This window comes from Furipterus horrens, unplaced genomic scaffold (assembly GCF_987537825.1).
Source record: "Furipterus horrens unplaced genomic scaffold, mFurHor1.1.pri manual_scaffold_6, whole genome shotgun sequence".
NCBI lineage: Eukaryota > Metazoa > Chordata > Mammalia > Chiroptera > Furipteridae > Furipterus > Furipterus horrens.
In genome coordinates, this window is record NW_028327176.1 from 10,781,428 (window position 1) to 10,803,574 (window position 22,147).

General features: G+C 44.5%; 1 protein-coding gene across 1 annotated transcript in view; it reads right to left on the reverse strand.

The window, feature by feature from the left end:
- Window positions 1-22,147, reverse strand: part of APOB (apolipoprotein B) — a 38,047-nt gene that overhangs the window by 12,239 nt on the left and 3,661 nt on the right. Inside the window, exons 5-24 of the mRNA XM_090280949.1 lie at window positions 20,887-21,040; window positions 19,898-20,053; window positions 18,255-18,373; window positions 17,510-17,592; window positions 16,198-16,417; window positions 15,235-15,462; window positions 14,896-15,013; window positions 14,642-14,788; window positions 13,725-13,936; window positions 13,222-13,459; window positions 12,482-12,658; window positions 10,923-11,114; window positions 9,232-9,399; window positions 8,562-8,776; window positions 5,801-5,968; window positions 4,824-4,954; window positions 3,004-3,214; window positions 2,234-2,409; window positions 1,923-2,110; window positions 1,332-1,477 (exon numbers count right to left, since the gene is read on the reverse strand). Coding sequence (XP_090137075.1) covers window positions 1,332-1,477; window positions 1,923-2,110; window positions 2,234-2,409; window positions 3,004-3,214; window positions 4,824-4,954; window positions 5,801-5,968; window positions 8,562-8,776; window positions 9,232-9,399; window positions 10,923-11,114; window positions 12,482-12,658; window positions 13,222-13,459; window positions 13,725-13,936; window positions 14,642-14,788; window positions 14,896-15,013; window positions 15,235-15,462; window positions 16,198-16,417; window positions 17,510-17,592; window positions 18,255-18,373; window positions 19,898-20,053; window positions 20,887-21,040 — 3,447 coding nt within the window. The remainder of the gene's footprint in view (window positions 1-1,331; window positions 1,478-1,922; window positions 2,111-2,233; window positions 2,410-3,003; window positions 3,215-4,823; window positions 4,955-5,800; window positions 5,969-8,561; window positions 8,777-9,231; window positions 9,400-10,922; window positions 11,115-12,481; window positions 12,659-13,221; window positions 13,460-13,724; window positions 13,937-14,641; window positions 14,789-14,895; window positions 15,014-15,234; window positions 15,463-16,197; window positions 16,418-17,509; window positions 17,593-18,254; window positions 18,374-19,897; window positions 20,054-20,886; window positions 21,041-22,147) is intronic.

Consider the following 22,147-nt stretch of genomic DNA (forward strand, 5'->3'; position numbering starts at 1 on the left):
TTGTACATAGGGGTCACTTGATACAGATTTGCTAAACTGAATTCAAGCAGCTTGCCATGTGGAAAGAACACTGGTGTGGGATAGAGTGTTAGTTGCCACTGACGGTGATACCATATTAGTGAATACACCTCTGAGTCTCCGTGATAGTATCTGTGCAATGAGGGTAATAGTGCCCTTTCTGCTGACCTCACAGAGCTAACCAGCAAATGAGGAAAATAGCCAAGTGAATTTGCAGTTTTTTCAATACTATGCACATATTATGGACTATCAGAATAACTTATAAGAATAAAGTAGGGTGGCAGAATTTTAAATTTTGTAAGTAAGTCAACTGTTCATTGCATTACTTTAACAGGGATTGGATGGTGTCCATCCAGAATCCTGGCATCCAGTAGGGGGATCCTTGATAAGACTCTAGATGATTCTAAGGCCCACAGTTCTATCTTTTCAGCACAGCACAGAGAAGACTGCTGGTCAGAGGCACTAGAAGTGAAGCAAGAGGCTTCTGAATCCTCTGAAGCTGCCACTTTCCCCTCTTGTCTTTGATGGGTTTGTCTGTGGGAATGCCTTAGCAGACTTCCTTCCTTTCACACTCATTTGGTCTGTTAAACTCTGCTGCTCAGCCACAGAATATGCAAAGGCCCAGGTAACACAGGCTACTTATTTTCTTAACCCTGAAGATCATACAGAGAACAGTCAATCTAAGAAAGACTATTGTCTTTTTAGCTCATGCTCTGATGGTTTTTGTTTTTTTTTTTAACTTTCATGAAATAAAGCAAAGCATTACGTGTATTTCTGTAAATACAAAAGTGCTCAGTAGTTTGGAATCTGACTTTCCTGTAAGGATGAGGCTATATGACTAGAGTAAAATATTCTCTTAGAATGCTTCCTTCGTCCAGTGCTCAAAGACTGTTTGACACTCTGGAGCTCCACAGCAAACCTGCGGTCAACAATTCCACTGGACAGTCTCGGATTCTTTACAGTCACACATTTATGCATATATTCTGATCCTGAACAAAGGGGGAGTTCACTTATAATGGAGGAAAATTGATGGGCTTTCTAGTTTAGGTTGTAGTAAATAAAATATTTTAGAGTGAAAGTACTAGAATACTCAATTATTTCTTAAGTTCTTTCTGACCAGGTTGGCATTTACATTCTGACCTTGTGTTTAATAATGCAAAAATGCCACAGTGTTTATGCCACAGCTATTAATATCCTTAAAAATGCTTGAATTATTACCCTTAAAAATGTGAATTAAGAGTCTCAATCATATTAAGTAAAATCTTCCATTTACTTAACGTGGTTCAAGAAATATTTTCAGTTTATTTTTATACCTTTTCAAGAAGAGGTTTTCTGGGACGTGGAAGTCTGGCAATCCCATCTTCTGGAGGTTCAACTCTTTTAGGCTACTGAGGTAACCTTGCAATTTCTGGGCGTAAGGGAGACTTGTGGATGTCTTCTGAAGCCATGTGTTTGTTGACTACAAAATAATAGAAAATTTCAGAGTAATGGGCATATATTAGGCAATAATCCATATTTGACAGACCAATCACTAAGCAGGATGAGGCACCAGAAGGTAAAAATAAATCACAGAAAATTATGAATTTTTAGTTGTCAGTCATTGATTGCTTCCTATATTTTATTAAAGGACCATATCACGCAGTCAAACTCCTAGCCAGTGTTCTGAAGCTACTTTTGATATCTTAGTCACAGCAAACTCTTCTGTTTAGTAGTATATTCACCTGACACTTATCCTATACAGCCTTGTGTAACTGTGTAACCACCATGAATGTTTCTTTTCTCCCCAGAGATTCCCTGGGGGAAGGAGGCATGCCTTATCCATCTTTGGATGCCCTCCTTCACCTCAGGGTTGGGTATGTAATTAGCACTTATAACCATGCATTTATTGACTGATTTGTACTTACAACTATTAATTTGGAACCCATGTTCCGGAAAGTCATGTCTGTTTGAGGAACTCTGTGATCCAAGAGATTGTTGGCATACACGTGCAAGCTCTTAGGATAATCAGAGAGATCCACTGGGAAACTGGAAGCCACTTTTTTGGGATCCACATTGGTGCCTGCGTTCCATTCAAATTCAATCTTCTCTTCATCTGAAAATACACACGTGAAATAGTTGTCAGTGGAACCAGGCCATCCTCTCACCAATGGCTCCTAACATGGCGCTCGAGTGCAGAGCGCTCTTGGAGGTGCTCCCCCGGGAAAGAGGCACACACCGTAACGCCAAGCCAACTTGTGGGAAATTGCGGAGCCATAAGCTGTAGCAGATGAATCCATTTGGAGGAGCAGTTTTGTGGGAGTCCACTGGGCCAGGGTTTCACTTCTGGCTTCTGCTTGCAGACGGGGTATGGAAATAACACCTTTGATTTTGCCTTCTTCCTTCTTGTCACAACTATTAAAAATAAAATTGGTTGACATCAATGGCTTTGTTTATTCCAAAGAGGCATGCAAATTAAACAGAAGGTCACCATGTGGTGATAAAAATGAAATGCATGGGTGGCTCAGAGAAAATGACCAGAGATTAAACTCATTGATTTCTATAGTCAACTTTAGCACAAATTCAGGACTTTCTGGGGAGGCAGGGGAGAGAGAGAAAGTTTTCCAAAACTATTGGAATGCTGTGCTACCATTTACTAGCTCTATTGCCTTGTTCAAATTGTTTAATCCCTCTGAACTATCATCTCCTTATCTATAAAACAGGGAAACTCATACCTGCCTTTCAGATCATTATGAGGACTGAGATAATTTCTTTAAAGCACCCCGCATGGTCCCTGATCAATAGTAAGTGCCCAGTGAAAGGTAGGAAGATCTAACTGGACATGTGCAAAGGGTCAGAATGTTGAGGGCTCCATCTGCCCCTTGGACTGTGGACCAGAAATGCCCGAGTCTGGTCAGCTTCAAAGACGAAAAGGAAGATAGGAAAGAGCCCCGAGGGCTAGCAGCTCAGGTCAGATCATCCTGAGCCTTCTGTGGCTGGTAAGGGTACCTTATGTGGCCGGTGAGGGTAACCTCTGTGATTTTCTTGTTCTGAATGTCCAGAGTGAGTTTGTAAGATGCTTCTTCCTCAGCAGATTCATTACTAACTCTGAGGACTGTCCCAAGGTCGACATCAAAATCTGGAATTTGCATTTCACTGGTCAAGGTCATTGTCTGCGGGTTATATTTGAATGTCATAGAGGCCTCAGTCTGCTTTACACCTGAAAGAACGGACAGGATAATCAAAAGGTGTATTTGGAAGCTCTGTTTAGGAAGGAAAGAGAAGAAGAGGCAGAGAAACCTCAAGGACTCCATGGGCTTACATGAGGACACTGCAGGATTTTACCCTGATACTTTAATTCAGTGGTGCACATGTATTTATTTGTTCCATCCACAAATGTTTATTGATTGCCTCTCATGTGTTAGGCACTGTTCTTGGCACTTGGGAGTCCCTGCCCTCACGGATCTTACATCCTAGTCGGGGAGTACAGGCAATAAAAAAGCTAAATTATTTATGTCACATGGTAAATGATACTATAAAGAAACTACCACTGGATAAGACAATAGAGTTAGAAAGGGATAAAAACGGTGCTATCTCCTGTAGGGTGGTCAGAGACATTCTCCCCTATGAGGGGATGTTGGGTCAGAGACGGGCTGAGCTGTGCTGCATTCTGGGGGGAGAACATTCCAGCCAGAGGGAATCGCAAATACAAAGGTCCTCCTGTGGGAAGCCCTGGGCAGGTTCAGGGAACAGCAAGGGCTCAAGGTCCTTCTCTGTCAGGCAGATGTGACATCTCCATGTGATGATACCCTTCCTGGCTCCTTGCTCAGCGCCCACACCCTGCCTCATCCCTTCCCAACTCCTCCTTCCTTTATGACAAGGTCTCCGTGTTTCCTCCAATCCATAGTCTTACCTATTTTATGTCTTTTGTAACATTGTCACACGACATATTTTTTTCAGCACACACCATGTGGATTTCTCCTGTGGATTTGTTTTCCTAGTGTAATTTGGTAACACTCTGTTCCTACCTAAGAAGTCTTCCAAAGTGGGCATCTAAGTTTACCCCATCCCCTAAAGCCCACTCCTGCAGTGATCTTTCCCATCTCAGTATATGGCATCTCCGCTCTTTAGTTGCAAAGGCTGAAAAACTTAGTCATCCTGAATTTTTACCTGACTCTCAACACCCACTACATCAGCACATCTTGTCAGCCTTATCTACAAAATATGGCCAGAATCCAATCATTTCCCAGATTTTCTCGGCCACCACTCTAATCCAAATCCCCTTTGGCTTGGATCATTGCTATAATGTACATATTAATTTCTCTGTCTCTGTGTTGCTAAAGTCTTTCCTCAAAATAAACAAATCACATCATGAAAATTCTCCAGTGGCTTTTTATTTCATGTAGTAAAAGCCAACGTCCTTACCCAAACCCTCAAGGCTATTCTTCTTCCATGTTACCCTATTTTTCTGACTTCATCACCTCCCTACTCTCTGTGTTTTAGCCATACTGGCTTCCTTCTTCTTCCTCAAACATCACTGCTGTATACTTGCCTCAGGGCCTTTGCACCTACTGGCTCCTCAGCCTGTAAAGCTCTTTCCATATGGCTTATCTAAATATTTACTTGTCTGGGCATTTACTACAAACTCCATGAGGGTAGAAAGTATCTCTGCTGGTTCCCGTTCTAGCCTCACCTCTTAGAACAGCCCTGACACCGATCTGGCGCTCAGCACATATTTGTTATACATATTAATGTAAAGATGTTCTCTTCATGAGTTCTGGACCCGAGACTGAGGGCAGAGATGGAAGAGCCCTTTTTTGGACACTTACCTTCTGCCTGAACGGCAAACTTCAGCGTGTCCACCAGGGCTTCCCCCTCTTCCTGGAGACTGTAGGTTGCGCTGGCAGAGTACTGCTCTACCTCTCCCGTTGGCGTCAGTTCTACTTCATACCCCAAGATGCTGCAATGCATATGGTGAGTGCTGTTAGAACGTTCCATGATGAGGAGGATGCCAGCAAAGCAACTCAGCCTCAACAGCAGCAAAACATGGTCCTTATTTTAAGGTTGATTCTTCTCCTTAACTGATGACGAGCTTTATCATCCCTTTCAAGTCCCTCCAAGAGCCCAAGGCAAGGGCAGAGCCCAGTATTCCCAGGGTTTCTGGGCAAGCAGAGCAGAGGTTGCTGGCTGTGTCAGCAAAGCTAACAAACAGTGGAAACGGGGTGAGGGGGCTGTGGGGGGGGGTGGCGGGGAGTTGAAGACTGGTTGATTTTAAGCACGGCGAGGGCTTTGAATGCCCATGGCTCTAGGAAAGGTCATCCCAAGGTGTCTGGAGGCTCAGAAACATGGACATTGAATGAGAAGCAAATAGGAATGTGTGCTGTGATCCCCTCATTGAATGCATATGGGAGAAGGAGGGGGTACCCTCTGGAAAGAGATGCCTTTAAAGGCGTGGTTCTCAATGGCAGTGGGTGCAGGTCCCTTGAGGAGTATGAGAGAATTACTTTGGCTCTTTACTTTTTGAGCTAAGATCTCCCTCCACAGTCAGGACTCCTCCCCTTCCAACACCACCACTCCCCTGCCACCTATGGAGGAGCCCAGTCCTGGACCCCAACTTCAGGCAGGAATTTGTGTTTCCTTCAGGTGTGTTGGGTAGAAGATCACTGTTTTAAACAATTAAAAGATGGTGCAGAACCCTGAGGCTGGTGACACAACCCTACAACACTGCACTTTTCCCTTTGTCCTGTTAGATGGCCACAAGGTAGGTGGTAAGCAGACGCTGGGTGGGACATTGAGCGTGTCTGACCTGGTGTATCCAGTCAGAGAAGGATAGGAACTGGTGTTGGAGTAAGCAACCGTGGCACAGTAGTTCAGGCCAGTGATGAAAGGCTTGCAATTTGACCGGGACTCCCTGTTCTTCGTTAGAGATGAAATCGCTTGCGTTTTGGTGGTAGAGATCAAATGCAATGTGTTACTAGTGAAGAAAGAAAAATCCTGAGTTATTTTTAAGTCATGAATCAAAATGAACATCACTGATTCTCCCAGTGCAAAGGCCCTCCTATCCTGCCCTGTTTCCCCTCTGTCCACACCCACCTCAAATTCTTTGATTTATGCCGAAACAAATCATACTGTGAACAACATCGACGAGGCTAACAATCACAGTGACTTATGTTTCAGACACTGCACCAAGTTCTTTATATTTGTTATCTGTAATCCCCAGAGCAGTAGGCATTAGGAGCCTCCTTTTACACAGGAAACGGGCTCAGCAGTGTTCAGTAACCGTCGCTGGGACCTGACCTCGGGTGTCTTCCTTCCTTCCTATGATGCAAGGTCACAGATGCCCTGTATCCTTTCATCTGAAATCTCTTTGTCTACTGGCTTCTTTCCACCAGCATTAAACACACTAGGTGTCTTCTCCCATCTACGCATGCGCGCGCGCGCGCGCGCGCGCGCGCGCACACACACACACACACACACACACACACACACACACACACACACACAGTCTTTGCCTTCTACTCCCTCTTGTCTCCACACCCACAATCAAGAAATGTGTCTGTCTTGGAAGACTCCACTTTCTCTCAACACCCTTGTCCGTGAACTTCCACCTGACTGCCACCCCCACTGTGCTTCTGGAACTGCTTTCATCAGCATCTCCAATCACCTTCTTGCTCCTAACTCCCATGGACTTTTTTAGGTTTCATCTTCCTCGATCTCTTGGAAACATACAGCAGAGCTGCTCACTTATGGCCAGATTCAGACTTTAGCGTCTGTAACTTATGAAACAATTACGGTATCCTTCTTCCAAGTGTGTACTTAAAACATAAGTAAGTACAAGGAAGTTCAACAGTGTCCTGGTTTCACCCAAGTATGTTTTCTTTCATCGATCATCCTCTTTCCTCCATACTCATCACTTTAGAGGTGCCCTAAGATGCAGCTATGATTGCCAGGTACACCTCTGTGGCCACTCCTGGGCTTCTGTGACCCTTCACAGCCTTGGCTCTCCTCTGCATCTCTGGTCACTCCTTCTCCCTCTTTGCTGCTTATTCTCTCCCCCTTCATGGGTTTACATTCTCCACATTTCTGTCTTAGTCCCTCGTGTTTTACTCTATACCAACTGCTGTTTGATTTCAATAACCTCCCTGTGCCAGACTCCCAAATCTGTATTTGTAGCTCAGACCTTTTAACTGAGCTCAGCCCCATTGGCCCAATTGCCAGCTGGATATCCTCACTGGTTCCAATACAATATATCCAAACCTGAATCTGTCATCTTCCTCCACACTAGCATCTCTCCCTCATTAGCCCCTTTTCAATGAAGGGCACCCCGACTCCGCTTTCCTCCTTCTTTTGCCTAACGTAACTCTAACCCTAACCCATAACCAGTCAATCACCAAGTACTCATATTTCTAAGAATTTCTAGAGTGGGCTCACTCCTTTCTACACCCAGTAGGCCACTGGCACTTCTCACCCACGTATGATTACGACAGACTTCTAACTGGTCTACCTGTCTCTGGTCATGCCTCCTGCACACCCACATCCCACTCTGTGGTCAGAGTACATTTTCGAAAACACCAACTTATTTTAGTTATGCTCCCATTTTAAACTCCTTTGCCTTCAGAAGAGCCTAAACTCCTTAAAAAGACTGACCCTCGCCAGTCTCTTAGGGCATCTCCCATTATGTTCCCCAGGCACGCTATTACACTGAATTTATTGCAGTTCCTGAGCCATATTCTTTTTTTTTTTTTTTCAGGCCACCACACATGCCTTTCTGTTTGCCTGGGAACATTCGTTCCTTTCTTTTTGGTCTGAATAACTGTGACAGAACTTCAGATATCAGCTCAAGTATGACTTTCTTCAGGAAGCTTTCCTGAACTGCCACAGGTTACACGCTATGGAATGTTATGGTCCTCTAATATTTCCTATGACGGAGCCCACACATTGGAGTTACTGTTCGCTTCCTTGTATGCCTCTCCTATACACTGTAAGCTCTCTCATTCAGGACGCGTGGTCTATATTAAGCAATTCAATGCTATTTTTACTATTTTTGAATCAACAAATTAATGTGCCCCAAATATGGAAACTAAGGTAAATCAATGTTTGAGGATGTCTTTGAAAATAAAGCTCTATCCCACAATCATGAGATTAGGACTGCCATGCTTTGCCTACTGAGCTAGCTACCACAAATCAGTATGTCCTTTGGTATTTTTTATGGGAAAAATGTTAATTTCTCAAGTATAACTTCTCTAGAGCTAGTGTTTTTTTCATTCTCAAAACAAATGAATAAACCAATAAAAAACAAACAGAAAAAGCCCCCATAACCTAATAACAACTAGGTAAGCTAGATCTCGTTTCCATTTAGTAAAATGTGGAAAGTTGGGGAAATTATAATTATTTACTGAATCTCAGCTAGGTTAAAAATAGGTAATTCAGTACCTTATCTCCCTCTGACACCCCAGACCCACTAGGGCCAGAATTATCTTAATTCATTGTCTAGCCTGGCCAAATTCTGCAGACACAGTCTCAATTCTCCTTCAAACTGGCTGGTCAGATCCAACTGGAAGAGTTACCTGACACTGAGCAGCTTGACTGGCCTCTTTGGAGCTTCAATGGTGAACTTCACAACCTCAAGACCTAAGGCAACTCCTGCCGTCAAGCCTGTCTCATGGAAGATGTTGACGCTCATCTGCACGCCACTCCTAGCAAAGTCTGGAATAACGATGCCCATATTTTCCACAAACTCCACAGACACGGAGGGCTTTGCCACCAGTTTCATCTGTATTCCCTGGAAGTCAGAAAATGACCTGGTCAGCTTTGTTATCCCCCTGCGTCAAATCAACCTGCCCATCCCTGGGCAAACATGTCTCAGTGGCTCCCACCTCAGGACACATTACTATGATTTGTTTGAAGGAAGAAAAGCCAAGTCGTCAGTTTTCCAGGGCCACACAACACTGATATCCAGGACTAAGAAGTGCCCACATTAACTTTAAGCATAAAGGAAAAAGCCGACAGGAATCCTCATGTACTGAGAGAATAGCTGGGTTCTCGTGGGACCGCCAGGCCCCATGGGAGCTAGCTAGCATCCCAGTGGATCCCTAAAGCCTTTCATCAGCATTAATGAGGGGATTACATTGATGAAGCACTTCACCTTGAGCTGGAAACACATTTGAAAATTGTACAAGGAACCCTCCCTGGAAGAAAAGAACAATCAGAGGAATCAGAAGGTGAGGCGTGTCTTACAGTGTCTTCTTCCAATTTCAGCCCAGCCTGCATTCCGGGAGTGATGATTCCAGAGGAGGACACTTGCAGGTGTAGCCCAAGTCCGGTGGGGAGTTCAAATGCATTGTCCATGAAGATGTAGTGAAGAAACAAGTCACTTGTAGAACCTTTCTTTATGGCCTCTGCAATCTGTAGATCCAACAGGGGAAAGTAAGTAAACGAAAGCCAGCCTCCTAGAAGTGGGCTTTGTGAAACTCTCCCTCCCACACATCAGACAAAAATCCTTCTTCTTCACCCAGAAAAAAAGGTGTCTGGTGTATTTTGATTAGCTGAATAGTTTAATAAATAAAGAGGAATGATGTTAAATATTTCATTTATTTATTTATTTTTAGAGAGCGGGGAAAGGAGGGAGAAAGAAAAGGAGGGAAACATCGATGCGTAAAAGAAACATTGATCTGTTGCCTCTTGCATGCCCCCTACCAGGGACCTGGCCTGTGACCCAGGCATGTCACCCAGCCCTGATTGGAATCAAACTGGTGACCTTTTTGGTTTGTAGGATGATGCTCAACCCACTGAGCCAAACCAGTCAGCACAAGAGGAATGACTGTTGATTTCAACAAATTGGGATATAACATATTGCCCTGGATAGATATCATATTTTCAACTGGTGATTCAGAAGGCATTTAAGAATACTGCTGTGCCTGAGAGCTTTATGAACTTTAAGTCTCATTGCTTGGCAAGGCTTCATTCTTTTTTTTTTTTTTTAAGTCTAAATGTAAATGAAGAGTCATTTGAAATACAATTTATTATGGTAAAACCAGTTTTACCATATAAATATATATACAAATATATTGTATATTTGAAATACAATATATTATGGTAAAACCAGTTTTTTGAAACCAATGAGTTATTGAGATGATGCACATATTAGTACTCATTACCTTTTTAAAAAAACATATCTAGAAAATAACTTGAGATCTGTTTTCTTAAAGAAAACATTATTATTTATTAAATCCAAGGGAATAACTCCCCATATTTTCTCCCTTCATAATAAACTAAGAATAATAAAAGCTATGGCTCATATTTAGATAATAAATCACAGTTAGCCAAATAGAGTCCTTAATAATCATTGCATCATTTCAATATTAAAAAAAAACCTGTAGCATAGGAAGAGGGAGATATACTCAACATGGTTTTCCAGACGAACAAATGAATGCTCTTAAAAGATGCATCTAACAGTATGAATAGCTTAATTTCTAAATGTTACCAATTCCTTGTTATCCAAGAATCTTCTTCAATAAAATTCAAGGCAAACCTGTCTCTTTTTAAAATCCTCACCTGTGGCTATATTTTATTGATTTTTTATTTTTAGAGAGAGAGGAGGGAAGAGGGGAGAGAGAGAGAAAGGTGAAGAGAAAGATGAGAAAGAGAGACGAGAGAGAAACATCAATCAGGTGCCTCCTGAATGCACCCCGACCGGGCACTGAACCCACAACCTAGGTATGTGGCCTGACTGGGAATCCATCCCACAGACTTTTGGAGTACGGAATGATGCTCCAACCAATTGAGCCACCTGGCCAGGGCCAAACCTGTCTCTTTGAAGGAAGTATGAGCACTTTTGCTGGTTTGTGTGGCCAGAATCTTAACGGAGTCTGAGAGATCTAAAAAGCACAGACGAAACTCATGCCTATGATAGGGCCTGGCCCACTTACCATCTGGGGGATCCCCGTCAGAGTACGGACACCATTCAGGAGCATCCTTCCGAGGAGTTGGATGTCATGGAGCCTGACAAAGCCCAGCTCCTCTCCTAAGATGCGGAGGTAGGCTCTGCCTTCTGGGAATTCTTTGGATTTCAAATCTTTGATCAGCTTCTCGACATTGGCCATAATTCCTTTGAACATGTCCTGGGAATTAACCAGCAAAATATCTAGTGAGATGTGAGCACCGTCAAACGCCTTTAGATTTCGGATGTGGGGCCTGCCTGCTGCATCTGTGATGGACCCAAACACAAACATACAGGGTGGGCCCATGAGGCAGACCCTGAAATCAGGCTCTCAACCCTCATTTAAAAGATAAATAGCTTCTGCAAAGTGAGATGAAAAAACTGAGGTCTTGTCAGGGACAGTGGTGCTTCCACACTACTCTTAACTTAAATAATATATGCATAGTATGGGGAACCTCTACTCTCCAGGAAGATAGGATACCTAAGGTTCCACAAGACGAGAAGATCCTCTTATTGCCCCCCGCCCCACCCTCGGCTTACACCCTCTCTCCTTTGACTAGGGAAGAATAGCAGGGGTTTCTCAGGAAAATGAGCTGTCAAATAAATCATCCAAAAGCTTGAAATCACCTAATGCTAGACAAGTTCATCTTAGCAATAAGGAAAATTGCCTAGACTGATGCTTAGTCATTGAGAGAGAAAAGAGTGATTGATAGACCCAAAATAGATCCTCAGCCTCAAGTAGAGGTAAGTAAATAAGAAGAAGGCGGGACCATCTGTGAGCATCTAGAGATAAGTTATTGCCCTGCTTCTCAAACTGAAATGTGCATGGAAGTCACCTGGGGGTCTCGTTAAAATGCAGGTTTGGATCAGTAGATCCCATTGGGCTTGAGAACCTGCATTTCTGAAGAGCTCTGCTGAGTTGCCAATGACTAGACCACACTCTGGGTAGCAAAAAGCTAAAGACTAAGAAGCTCCAACTTAAACTATCTATTTTCTACTTCAGTGGGGGCTTATGCTAGCTTCAGAGTGAATTTTTCTTTCATTAGCTAATGCATTGATGTGGGCATTAGACAAAGAAAGAAGTTAATAATAATGAAAATATGAATTTAAAAATTATAATAGTATCTGCTTATTGAACAATCAGTACCAGAGTCAGACAACCTGCTTAAAGTTTTACATAGTTCATTTTGTTTAGTCTATAAATAACCTTGCGAGGTATGGGTTATTATTAGCACTCTGGGGATGCATAAACAGATAGATATAATATCAAGCAACATGCCCAGGATCACATAGTTTGAAGACAGTGAGGCTAGAGTTCTAACCCATGCCCCAGAGTTCACACTCTTAGTCAATATGCTAGAGTGTCTCTAAAGGGCGTGTTCCTGGGCACACTGCATCTCCAGGAGGCCTATAACTGCAGAGGATACCGGCTCTTACTTTCATAGGACCGATTAATAAAAGCCATAGTTGTCACTTAAGGCTTAGATAAGAATGTTTTTGCACTGAGACCCAAAGTTTTTCTTGAGAGGATACTTAACAAAAACATACCTGCTCATGTTTATCATCTTTGCTGTAGCCAAAGTGGTCCACCAAGACCTTGGAGACATAATCAGGAACTTGACCATCAACCCAGTACAAAGCCTTGTTGACACTGTCTGGGAAAAATCCTTGCTTCCCAAAGAAGGCTTCCAATGTTGGCTCAAACCCTTTTCCTTCCAAACCAAGCTGAGAAAACAAATCAAGCAAGAAATGCTGTCAGGTTTCTTTGTTGTGCCAGTCTCCCATTCCCCTCTTTATGTCCATTTAATTAAACAAGTATTTAATGAATACTGTCAGACAGGAACTGAGCTTAGCACTCCACAAGAGTTGTATTATTTAAGTCTTAGTAGAATCTTGAAAGACAGAACTTATTATTTGCCTTTTGTTTTCCAGAAAGGCAGCTAAGGTTTAGAGAGGACAAATAATTAAACCAAAGATTCAGAGTTGGAAGTGGATTTGGGGTTTGAACCAGGTCTGTCTGAGTGTATACCCCATGCACTTCCTTGTATTTTGGGTCTAAGGGCTTCTCTGAGACCTCTGCACTTACATCCATAGTAAGAACTCATGTTTTAGGTGATGCCCTAGCAAGGAGGAAGAGAGGTGGGGAGAAAAAGCCCTCAAAATGGTGGTTTGGAACTACTGCCTGATGATTCTTGTTCCTCCACTTGGCTCACAGCTCTCTTGACTTTATTTATGGTGCAGAACAGAATGGATTATAAAATATGACTCTTCTTTAGTCTCACACTTACCTCGAAGAGGTCAGCTGAAGCAAATCCAAAGACAGTAAGAGTAGTTTTCAGCATGCTTTCTTTAGGCAGGTAATTATTTGGATCAAATATAAGATTGCCTTCAATTTTGGCTGAGATGGGGTCAAGTGATGGAAGAGAAACAGATTTGGAAAAGTGGTAGTTCCGGGAAAATGTTTTGAAGTCCATGAGAGTTGGAAGTTGAGAGTTTTCCAGAGCTTTTGTCACTAACTCTTTCAAACTAGATGAAAAGAAGGAAGGTATTTTGAGTCAATGATACATCATGTAACTTATGCTTTGCCTCTCTCTCCCCCAGTAAAGATGGATTTCCAGTTGCTACCAAATTCATGGATTTGTCCCAAGACTCTAGCTCAGGTCTGCTGTCCTTTTGTACCAGTGTTTGTCCCAGAAGAAAGAATGCTCTATAAAGGGCAGGTGCTAAATCCAAATCAAGGTTTGGAATGTCAGCCCTTTGTAACAGGTGGGAGAAAAGTATTCTTACTTACTCTTTGACATACAATTCTTCTGAGTTTAAGATGTTGGCAATGTGGGAAGCCACAAAGTTCTTCACTTGCTGATTTTGTTCCCCTGGGAGAAGCTGGGTGATTGTGCTAATATCTGACTGAGAAGGCTTCCTCATTAGCAGGAGATAGGCAGCCAGTCGCTTATCCCCTGGAGCAGTGGCATCCAGGAAAGTCTGAAGAAGGACTTCCCGGACCTGGAGCCAAAAGAGAGGAGACTGTTATCACCGTCCTTTGGTCAAACACAGAACAAGCCTTGAAAACAACTGGCATGGTTTGCAAGCAATTTATTGTGTGCAAGCTGAATTTCTCTCTAATAACGCTTCAAATGCTGGGACTGAATCTTCTTGCTAGTGTTCCCCGAGCAAGCTTGAGGAAGGGCTCTCGGAAGAGTCCTATCAAATGCACGTCAAATTCAATTTCATTAAAATATGCCAGTTACGGCCAAGCTATGACTTGTTGGAGACCTGCCACTAACTGAAAACAAAGTTGTTTTCACATAAATTATTTCGATATGAGGATAAAGGTGGAAAGGGGCAGTGAGAGTCAAGGCTACTAGATAAAGCAGTATCCTAAGGTGGGGGCAGGTCGAGCATCCTAGATAGGGGAGATTGGGGAAAAATGGGCCTGTTTTCTTACAATGAGAGTGAGAGTGGTGGTGGTTGTGGTAGGAGGATAGCATGTAGTGAAAACCTCAAATTCTGCATTCGGGAGCAGTGGCAAGGTCAAAGGTTTCTCTCATGTTCACATCCTGCTAGGCAGTCAAGTCAATAGGCTTGTTGAAGATTTGTAATTAGCCAACAGTAGAATCAAGTCCACAGAATGACAAGATTTAGAATCTCCTTCCAAGTCCTTGTCAACCTGAATGATTTTTCCTTGCGGCCCTCCCCTGTGGACTTTACCTCATCTTTAATTTGCGTTTTCCTCAGGGCTTGGATGGCAGCCTTCTGAATCAGCAGTGATGGCTCCGTGCTTCGGATACATTTCACGAGGGAAGATGTGAGTCTGGGGGTTAGCTCCTCTATGGTTCCACCAATATTTCCAATGACCTGCATTGAAAAGCAACAAGAGGGAATCAGGATGCAGAAAGAGAAGGAAGGGGTGTCCAGGAGGAGTGCTTCTGAAATGGTGCCTAATTTTCAAAAGACGAAATTACCCTCAGAATCAAGTAGGTGTGCTCTTCATTGCCTGTGCAGTCATCACGAATCTGCTCCGACAGGTAATCAGCGATGTCCAGCAGGTCTTGAGTTGCTGTACGGTGTGTCTCGTGATAGCTACAGAATAAGAGCTAGGACTTAGTAAGCATGGCTAAGTTTATCTGAAAACCCAAACTTCTTTTTGCTGATTTCTTATTTCAGATAACTACTCTTAAAAAGACCAGGAGGAAAACAGAAGAGTAAGCATCAGGGTCTGCAAGTAGAGGAAGGGGTACAACTTAATACAGAGATGTGTGGTCTTTCTCAGCTCCTTCGAGGAGAAGCAGGGTAAAGCTCACCTGTTGATCACGTGACTCAGAGCATAGAAAGTGGCCCGGCTCTGCTGCTCCTTTGCTGTGTTAAAGATCTCCCGCAGCTGCTGGGCTGAAGGCTCTGGGATCAGGGCCATAAGGTAGGTCACAATATCTATCAGAAGCGGGTTGACTTTCTCACTTTTCAGCCACTGGAGGATGTTAGTGTAACACTGGGGCTGTCCGCATTGAATCAAGGCTTGTAAAGTGATGGGGCTGAGAAGGAAAGGACCGAGAGAGTCACACAGATGGCCTTCCAGGCCGCTACCCTCTGCCCTTATTTTCCTTATTCACTGTCCAAATCCAACCCTATTTCAAAATCCAACTCAGACTCCAACAACCATTATCCCAAGCACCAGGAAGTCTTCTCTCTGAGCATTCTCCACAGAAGAGGCATTATGGAGACAAGCCTGAAGAAGGACCCCCTGGTCTTATCCCCAAAAGAGCACTGTTATCACCGTCCTGTGGTCAGAACACAGAACATGCCAGGCAAACATTGGCATGGCTCCTTTCAGTCCTCACTTTCTTCTCTGCCCTTCACAGCACTGACAGCCACAGCTTTGAAGTATACAGAAACCCCAGGATCATTTTGTTTGCCTGACTTCCCTCTCCACTAGCCTAGAGGCTTCCAAAAGTTTCCGACTTTGTCTCTCAAATTTCCCAGGGAAATTGAACAAGGAATGAGAAGATACTCATCAAAATGTGACAGATATTTCTCTCTAATCACACAAATGCATATCTGCCTTAGCTGCCACGTGTGTATGTATTTCCCATGGGACTCTAGGCACCTTAGCTGATATTTCTCTATCCAGCAAACATCAATTGATTGACTAATTGACTACCTAGGTTGATATTTCAATGGTCCTTGAGATTCTTTCTTTGGCCAAGGTTTAGCAGTGACCATAGGTTTGTAATCTGTGAAAGACCGAGTTGTAACCATGAAAGTAATACCTGGACACCTCGACCAGCTTTGGCAAGAGGGATGCAACTGCCTCATTGTTGAGGCCTCGCAGCTCAGTAACCAGTTTATGGAAGAGGTGGGCTCTCTGGGCATTCTGCTCGGAGACATGCAGCTTTTGTAGCTCCTGGAGGGTCTTCACCACGGCCTCGGCCTGCTGTGGTGGCGCAGTGGACTTGGTGCTCTCAAAGGCAAGACCCACCTCCTCGGACCCTGGAAGGAGGAATGTGTCAGAGGAATTCTTGCTTACCTCTACAGCTCAGCCCTATCTTGGTCTACTGGCTCAGCAAAGGGGAAAAGAAAAGAAACCTGTCCTGTACTCAGTGCCTACTATGTACCTGGCCCTGTGCTAGGTACGTGACTCCACGGTTCTCACGGACTCATCCTACTATCCCTGTGGCTGAGTATTATCCCTCAATTTAAAAATAAGGGAGCTCAGACCCAGATCTGAGCAACTTGCCTTGTCCAAGGCCTCTCTGGGTATAGGAGGCAGAGCTGGAATCGAATCCAAGCTTGTTTGAATCTGGTTATCAGATTACCTCTTTGCCCAAAAGGATCCATGGAAGGTGCTGCTGCAGACAGGGCTACAGCGGAGGCTCACCCATGATCTCTTCCAGTTGAATCTAATAGCAGCTTATAGGGATGCAAGAACCTGGCATACCTTTTGTGTCCCCATCCGTGACCATGCTCTGATCTGCTACGGATGTGTGGCGTATTGGAAAGAGTACTGGCTTAGATTAGACCTAGGGGCTCATTTTGTACCACCTCTAATATTCTGTGACTTTGAATACATCACTAAGCCTCTCTAGGTGCCATTTTCCCTTCTGTAGAATGAGTATACAAGCACACACTGCTACCACCTGGCATCACAGGTTGCTGAGAACAATGAGGTAATGCATAAGACAGATTTAAATACAAGACAAATGCAGGGCTAGAGTCTGGCTTGAGGTCTCTGGCATCCCTTGTAGCTCTAAAGATGGATTTCTGACCTGGAAGGCCCTCTGCCACTTGCCCCAGGGTGTACAAGGTTGTCAGATCTACAAAAGGTAGACGTAGGGGGCTAGTTCCTTACTTAGAAAAACCTACATAGCTTTGGGAAACTTCCTGTGTGCTGTTGTCACTTGACATTCTGATAGGAACATGCTGTCTCACTAGAACAGCTCACTGCCAGAACACCGGAGTCCACTTAACTGATCAGTCAGCAGAGGTTTCACGGAGCCCAGCAGGGACCTAAAACCATGACACATGGACCATGCTGGGCAGAGTCCTCAGCCCTAGCAAACATGTGGGTATAAAGTCTCTTACCTTCATCAAAGACGCGGCTGTTGATCTTAGGTGTGTCTTCAAGTTTCAAAGTCTGTGTCACTTGTGCCATCACCCCAGGTGTGCTGGAAATAAAGGAAGGACGTCAGGTAACAAAGGAGTGGCCAGCTCCATCTCCCCAGAGAACCTTTCCATGTTGGATGTTGTCCCCTGTCTACTTCTACCCAAATCTTGCCCAGCATTGCAATCATGGTTAAATCCAGACATCCTGGCCCCCCTAATGAACAGGATGCATCTCCTCCCGGTCACACTCGCTGTCCTTCTGTCAAAGGACATATTCAACACGTATGGAGTATCTCGAGGGCAAGGGACTAACTCTTCCTTGAGATTTCTTTGTGTCTCCCACCACACAGCGCCAAGAATATAATGGTTATTTAATAAACATTAGTTGATTGATTAATTTTCAAAATGGATTAGGATACATAGGTCTCCAGTCCAAATTCCCAATCTTCCACAAAGCCTTTCTAAGCAGGGCAACCTGCAATGATCTTGGGTTTTTCTGATCTATAAGCCTTCAAGTCTGGGTCTCAAATATCTTTTGTTGGTCTCAAATTATATTGCATGTCTAAGATTTTCCTAACAAATCACCTGTTAGCTTGAAAAGGGAGACAGGGATGGGCTCTGCTTTGTACTTCATCACAGCCTAGCCTGGAACAGGGCAGCCGAGAAGTATTCAGCGCATAGAGACCCCATCAATGATGAACCAGGGGCATGGCAGGTGACCTACCTGTGAAGGAAAGGCAGGGACACGTGTAGTTCCTTGCAGACAGCTTCTGACACATGCTTCCTCTTGGGGTCCAGGGTGTACTGGCAGGACTGGTTGCTGCTGATTGAGAAGGAGTGGGTCTGTGAATGAGATGGGGAAAAGCATTTTGATCAGTCTCTGGGGCTTGACCCTGAGTCTTCTGCCACAGGCATTTACCTTCAAGGAAGAAGGGGTGGGTGGGGGCGGGCGGGGCGGGGCGGTGAGGAGAGTGGGAATTCTGTACCACTAAACCAGCTCAGGTAAAGAAGAGAACTTGGTACTTGACATTCGGACAAGGGGATGCAACAATGGGGCATACCTAAAGCTGAGTCAAACTACAGACTTTGTATTCTGCCCCAACGGATATCTCATCCTGCACAAAGGATATGTGGCCTGGTCTCCTACACAGACCTGCCCCACCACACATTAATACTTCCTGCCCTACTGCTCCCCGTGTTTGCCTAGAAGCCCTGCCTTGTGTTTCTCTTCCATTTATATGTCCTTTGTATCCCTCAGTCTCATGTTCCACATCCTCCGAGAAACTTTGAGCTAGACTCATTGAAGCTCGCCCATCGTTTCTTCTAACTGGATTTACTGTCTGCTGTACGCAACGAGCTATGTGAACAGTGCTCCCTCCTTTGTGGTCAGGCCTAAGACTGCTTGTCTGCCCTGCTCGGCTAACCACTTTATACAATTCCCCATATATTATCCTTCACTGGCATATGTTTGAACCATGTTCCTGCATTAGATTGCAAACACCCTGAGGGGAAGGTCCACGTTCATCTGCCGCTGTCCCTCCCTCCGTGCTGCCCAGAGTAGGACTGAGCACACAGTAGCTGCTCCCAAAACACAGACACCAGTGCACTGGCCTCTTCTGGGTGTGGCTCTGTGGTTACCAGACTCCCTGTTTTGGGCCCAAGGACGGTGACCAGAAACATCATGAGGCATGTCATGATTGCTCAAGTCCTTCATGTTTAGTGTGATAAGCTGTGATTCTTGACCCAGAAGATATTACAAGGCATTAGGCAAGCTTAGGTACTATGGTGCTACATGACCTCTGTAACCAGAGAAGGTCAGTACTGAGGGGCTGGCCCAAGGAGGAGGAGGCAGAGGGACCAGGCATTGATCAGGGTCATACATGGGCTGGAAAGGCAGGACTCTGGAATGCTCTCAGTCATGTCTCCATGGGAGTTAGGAAGAAGGTAGCACAGCACAGGCCTTGGGGCTTCCTTGGAGGCTAGAGACTTTGAGCTGGGATATCCAGCTCTTGCATGGGGAGGAACAGTAGGTGGCCTGCTCCCCTACATTGAGTCTTAGAGCCTCCTTAGGGATAGAGCATCATTACTCTCAAGGGATGACACAAGGTTTGGTGCCAGTGACAGAAAGACAGCAAAAAGGACAGAGCTCAGGACGAGGAGTCAGAAACCCGATTCTAGTCTGGATCAATTAATAACAGGCCCTGTGGCCTTGGGCAGTCCTTTCCTTGTCTGGTCCTCAGTTTTCTACTATAGTCTATATGAAGAAGAGGCGGGCAGGTTCTTCTCTGAGAGCCCTACTAGCTCTACCTTCCAGAATTTTAATATCGAAGTGGATAGCGTGAATAGCAACGCTGGTATGAAACTTACCATGCCTTTGATCAGAGCCAGGGGGCTCACCCCCATGCTAATGCGCTTGAAGTGGTCGCATGTCTCCAGGTTTCTTTCAATGGATATTTCTGTTGCCACACTTCCCTTCCTTGTTTTCACGGTCAGGTCACTGGAACAGTTTCCGTACACAGTATCCTATGGGAGCAGAAGATACAACAGGTGCGTTCAATGTGGGAAAACATCCTTAAGTGCTTCGGGAGGGCCTGGGAAAGGAGGCGGGGAGACAAGGCAGGAGCAACAGGGATTTGGAGGGATTTCTCCCTCCCAGGCAGAGTGTGGTCATGGCACACGCCTGGCCAGATAGAGGTGCCATGAGGACATCAGTGACGAGGGTTTTGATTCTGAGGCCCAGTGGCCTGGCCTCCTAGAACCCCGCCAACTCTGAGGTTATGCTCAGTCCTCTCCCTGAATTTTCTCTACTGCTCATTTATGGCATGTATTCCAATCTGCCTTGTGCTGTATGTGGCTTGGTTCTCCCCACAAATCCTGAGAAAGCTCTGCAGGATGCAGGTCTGTATTCTCCCACTGGAGTGCAGTCTAGAACTTAAAAACATACCAAGGGCTCAAAAATAATCATTGAACTGAAGGAAATTGAATTCTCTCTCAGATGGAAACTCGGAATTCTTAAATGAAGCTAGCAACCAATTCAATTACTTTTCTGTGTTTACAACACACGTAGGCTTTTACCGCGTTACACTGTGTCGGAATAGAACAAAATCAAACAAAGGAGTAGGGTGGTCAGGGCTCCCCAGAAACTGCTTTTATATTAGATCTGCCCAGGATGCTCTGACAGCGAACCCAGAGGACAGGGGAGACTTGGGCACGGGTGTTTCACACCCATGTAGGGCCCCCTGTGTAAGCAGCCGTGCAGCCAGGTCAGCAAGCCACGTGATGGAGACAGCGGGACTGGCACCAACATGTAAAGAGGCATTCAGAGGGCCATTCTGATCAGATTTCTAAATTCTCACCAGAAACAGCACTTGTTTGGCCTCTTCTGTTTCCGCGGGAACCAGGAGGGCAGAAATGATACCTCTCTTGATGTTCAGGATGTGTTTAGGCTCCTCCTTCTCTGGGTAAAGTAAAACTTGTTTCCCTTTGGGCATGGCCAGCCTGAGCTCGTACCTGTCCCAGAGAGAGTGTGGTCACAGAAGTGTCCTTTTGCCATCGGGAGCCTGTTTGCAGAAGCTGGGCGGCTTGGCAGCTTTTTTTTTTTTACTTAGGATTATTATTCTTTTTACCTCTTTTCTTTACAAATATATCTCTACATTTTTAAAAGGTATACAAGTATGTGTCTGTGTTTGGCATTCCTTTATGTCTTTTCCTTTATTGCTGGCTCACTGGTGCCCTCTGTGTGCCCCACTCACATCTGTGCACACAGAACATCTACATATAAAGATTTCATCATTCCTTGTTTTGTTCACGAAAATCCTTCTGAGTCACTTGGTAGATCTCTAACAGGTTTTTTTTTTTCTTCCTAAAGGACTTCAAAACATTGCATTCTCTCCTTACACAGAATTTCTTCAGACAGTCCCCTATTTAATGACATTCACTCTCTTTCTGGATTTTTTTTTTTGCTACATGAACAACACTGAAATAAACATCCTTATGCTTATAGCTCCACACATTACTGCTTTTCTGTTCGCGGGCTGGAGTCCCCCAGTTTGAATTTGCTGTGTCAAGGACCATAGCATTTTAAATTATAATAGATACTGACTGATGGCTCTCATTGCACCAGCAATGGATGAAAGTACACTTTTCCTCAGAGACCCACCAGCAACAGGTACCATAGCTGTTTTACATTTTTTGTAGTCTTATGAGTATAAGGTGACAAATATCACCTCCATCAATTGCATTTCCTGACTGCCAGTCCTTTGGCGCTTCTTTTAATACATTTGTTGGACATTCACTCTTTGATGTGGTCTCGGGCCATGTCTGAGGCTCCGGTCAACTTTGATCTCAGGGATTTTCCTTTGGGAACTTGCTCTTGGGGGTTTCAAAGCATCTGGCTGCACCCGCTCTAGTTAAGTCAGGAGGAGGAAAAGGAGAACAGGCGCATCTCCCACAGCTCTACACTCTCCGAAAGTTCCAGACGCTGCGATGCAGGCTTGGAAAGCTTTGAGGTGGTCAAAAGCAGGAGTCCATTTTGTTTGGAGGAGGGTAACGACTGCCACCTGACTACTGATCACTCCTATCTGTCACTGACCCCACTCCCTCGTACACAGCTAAGTC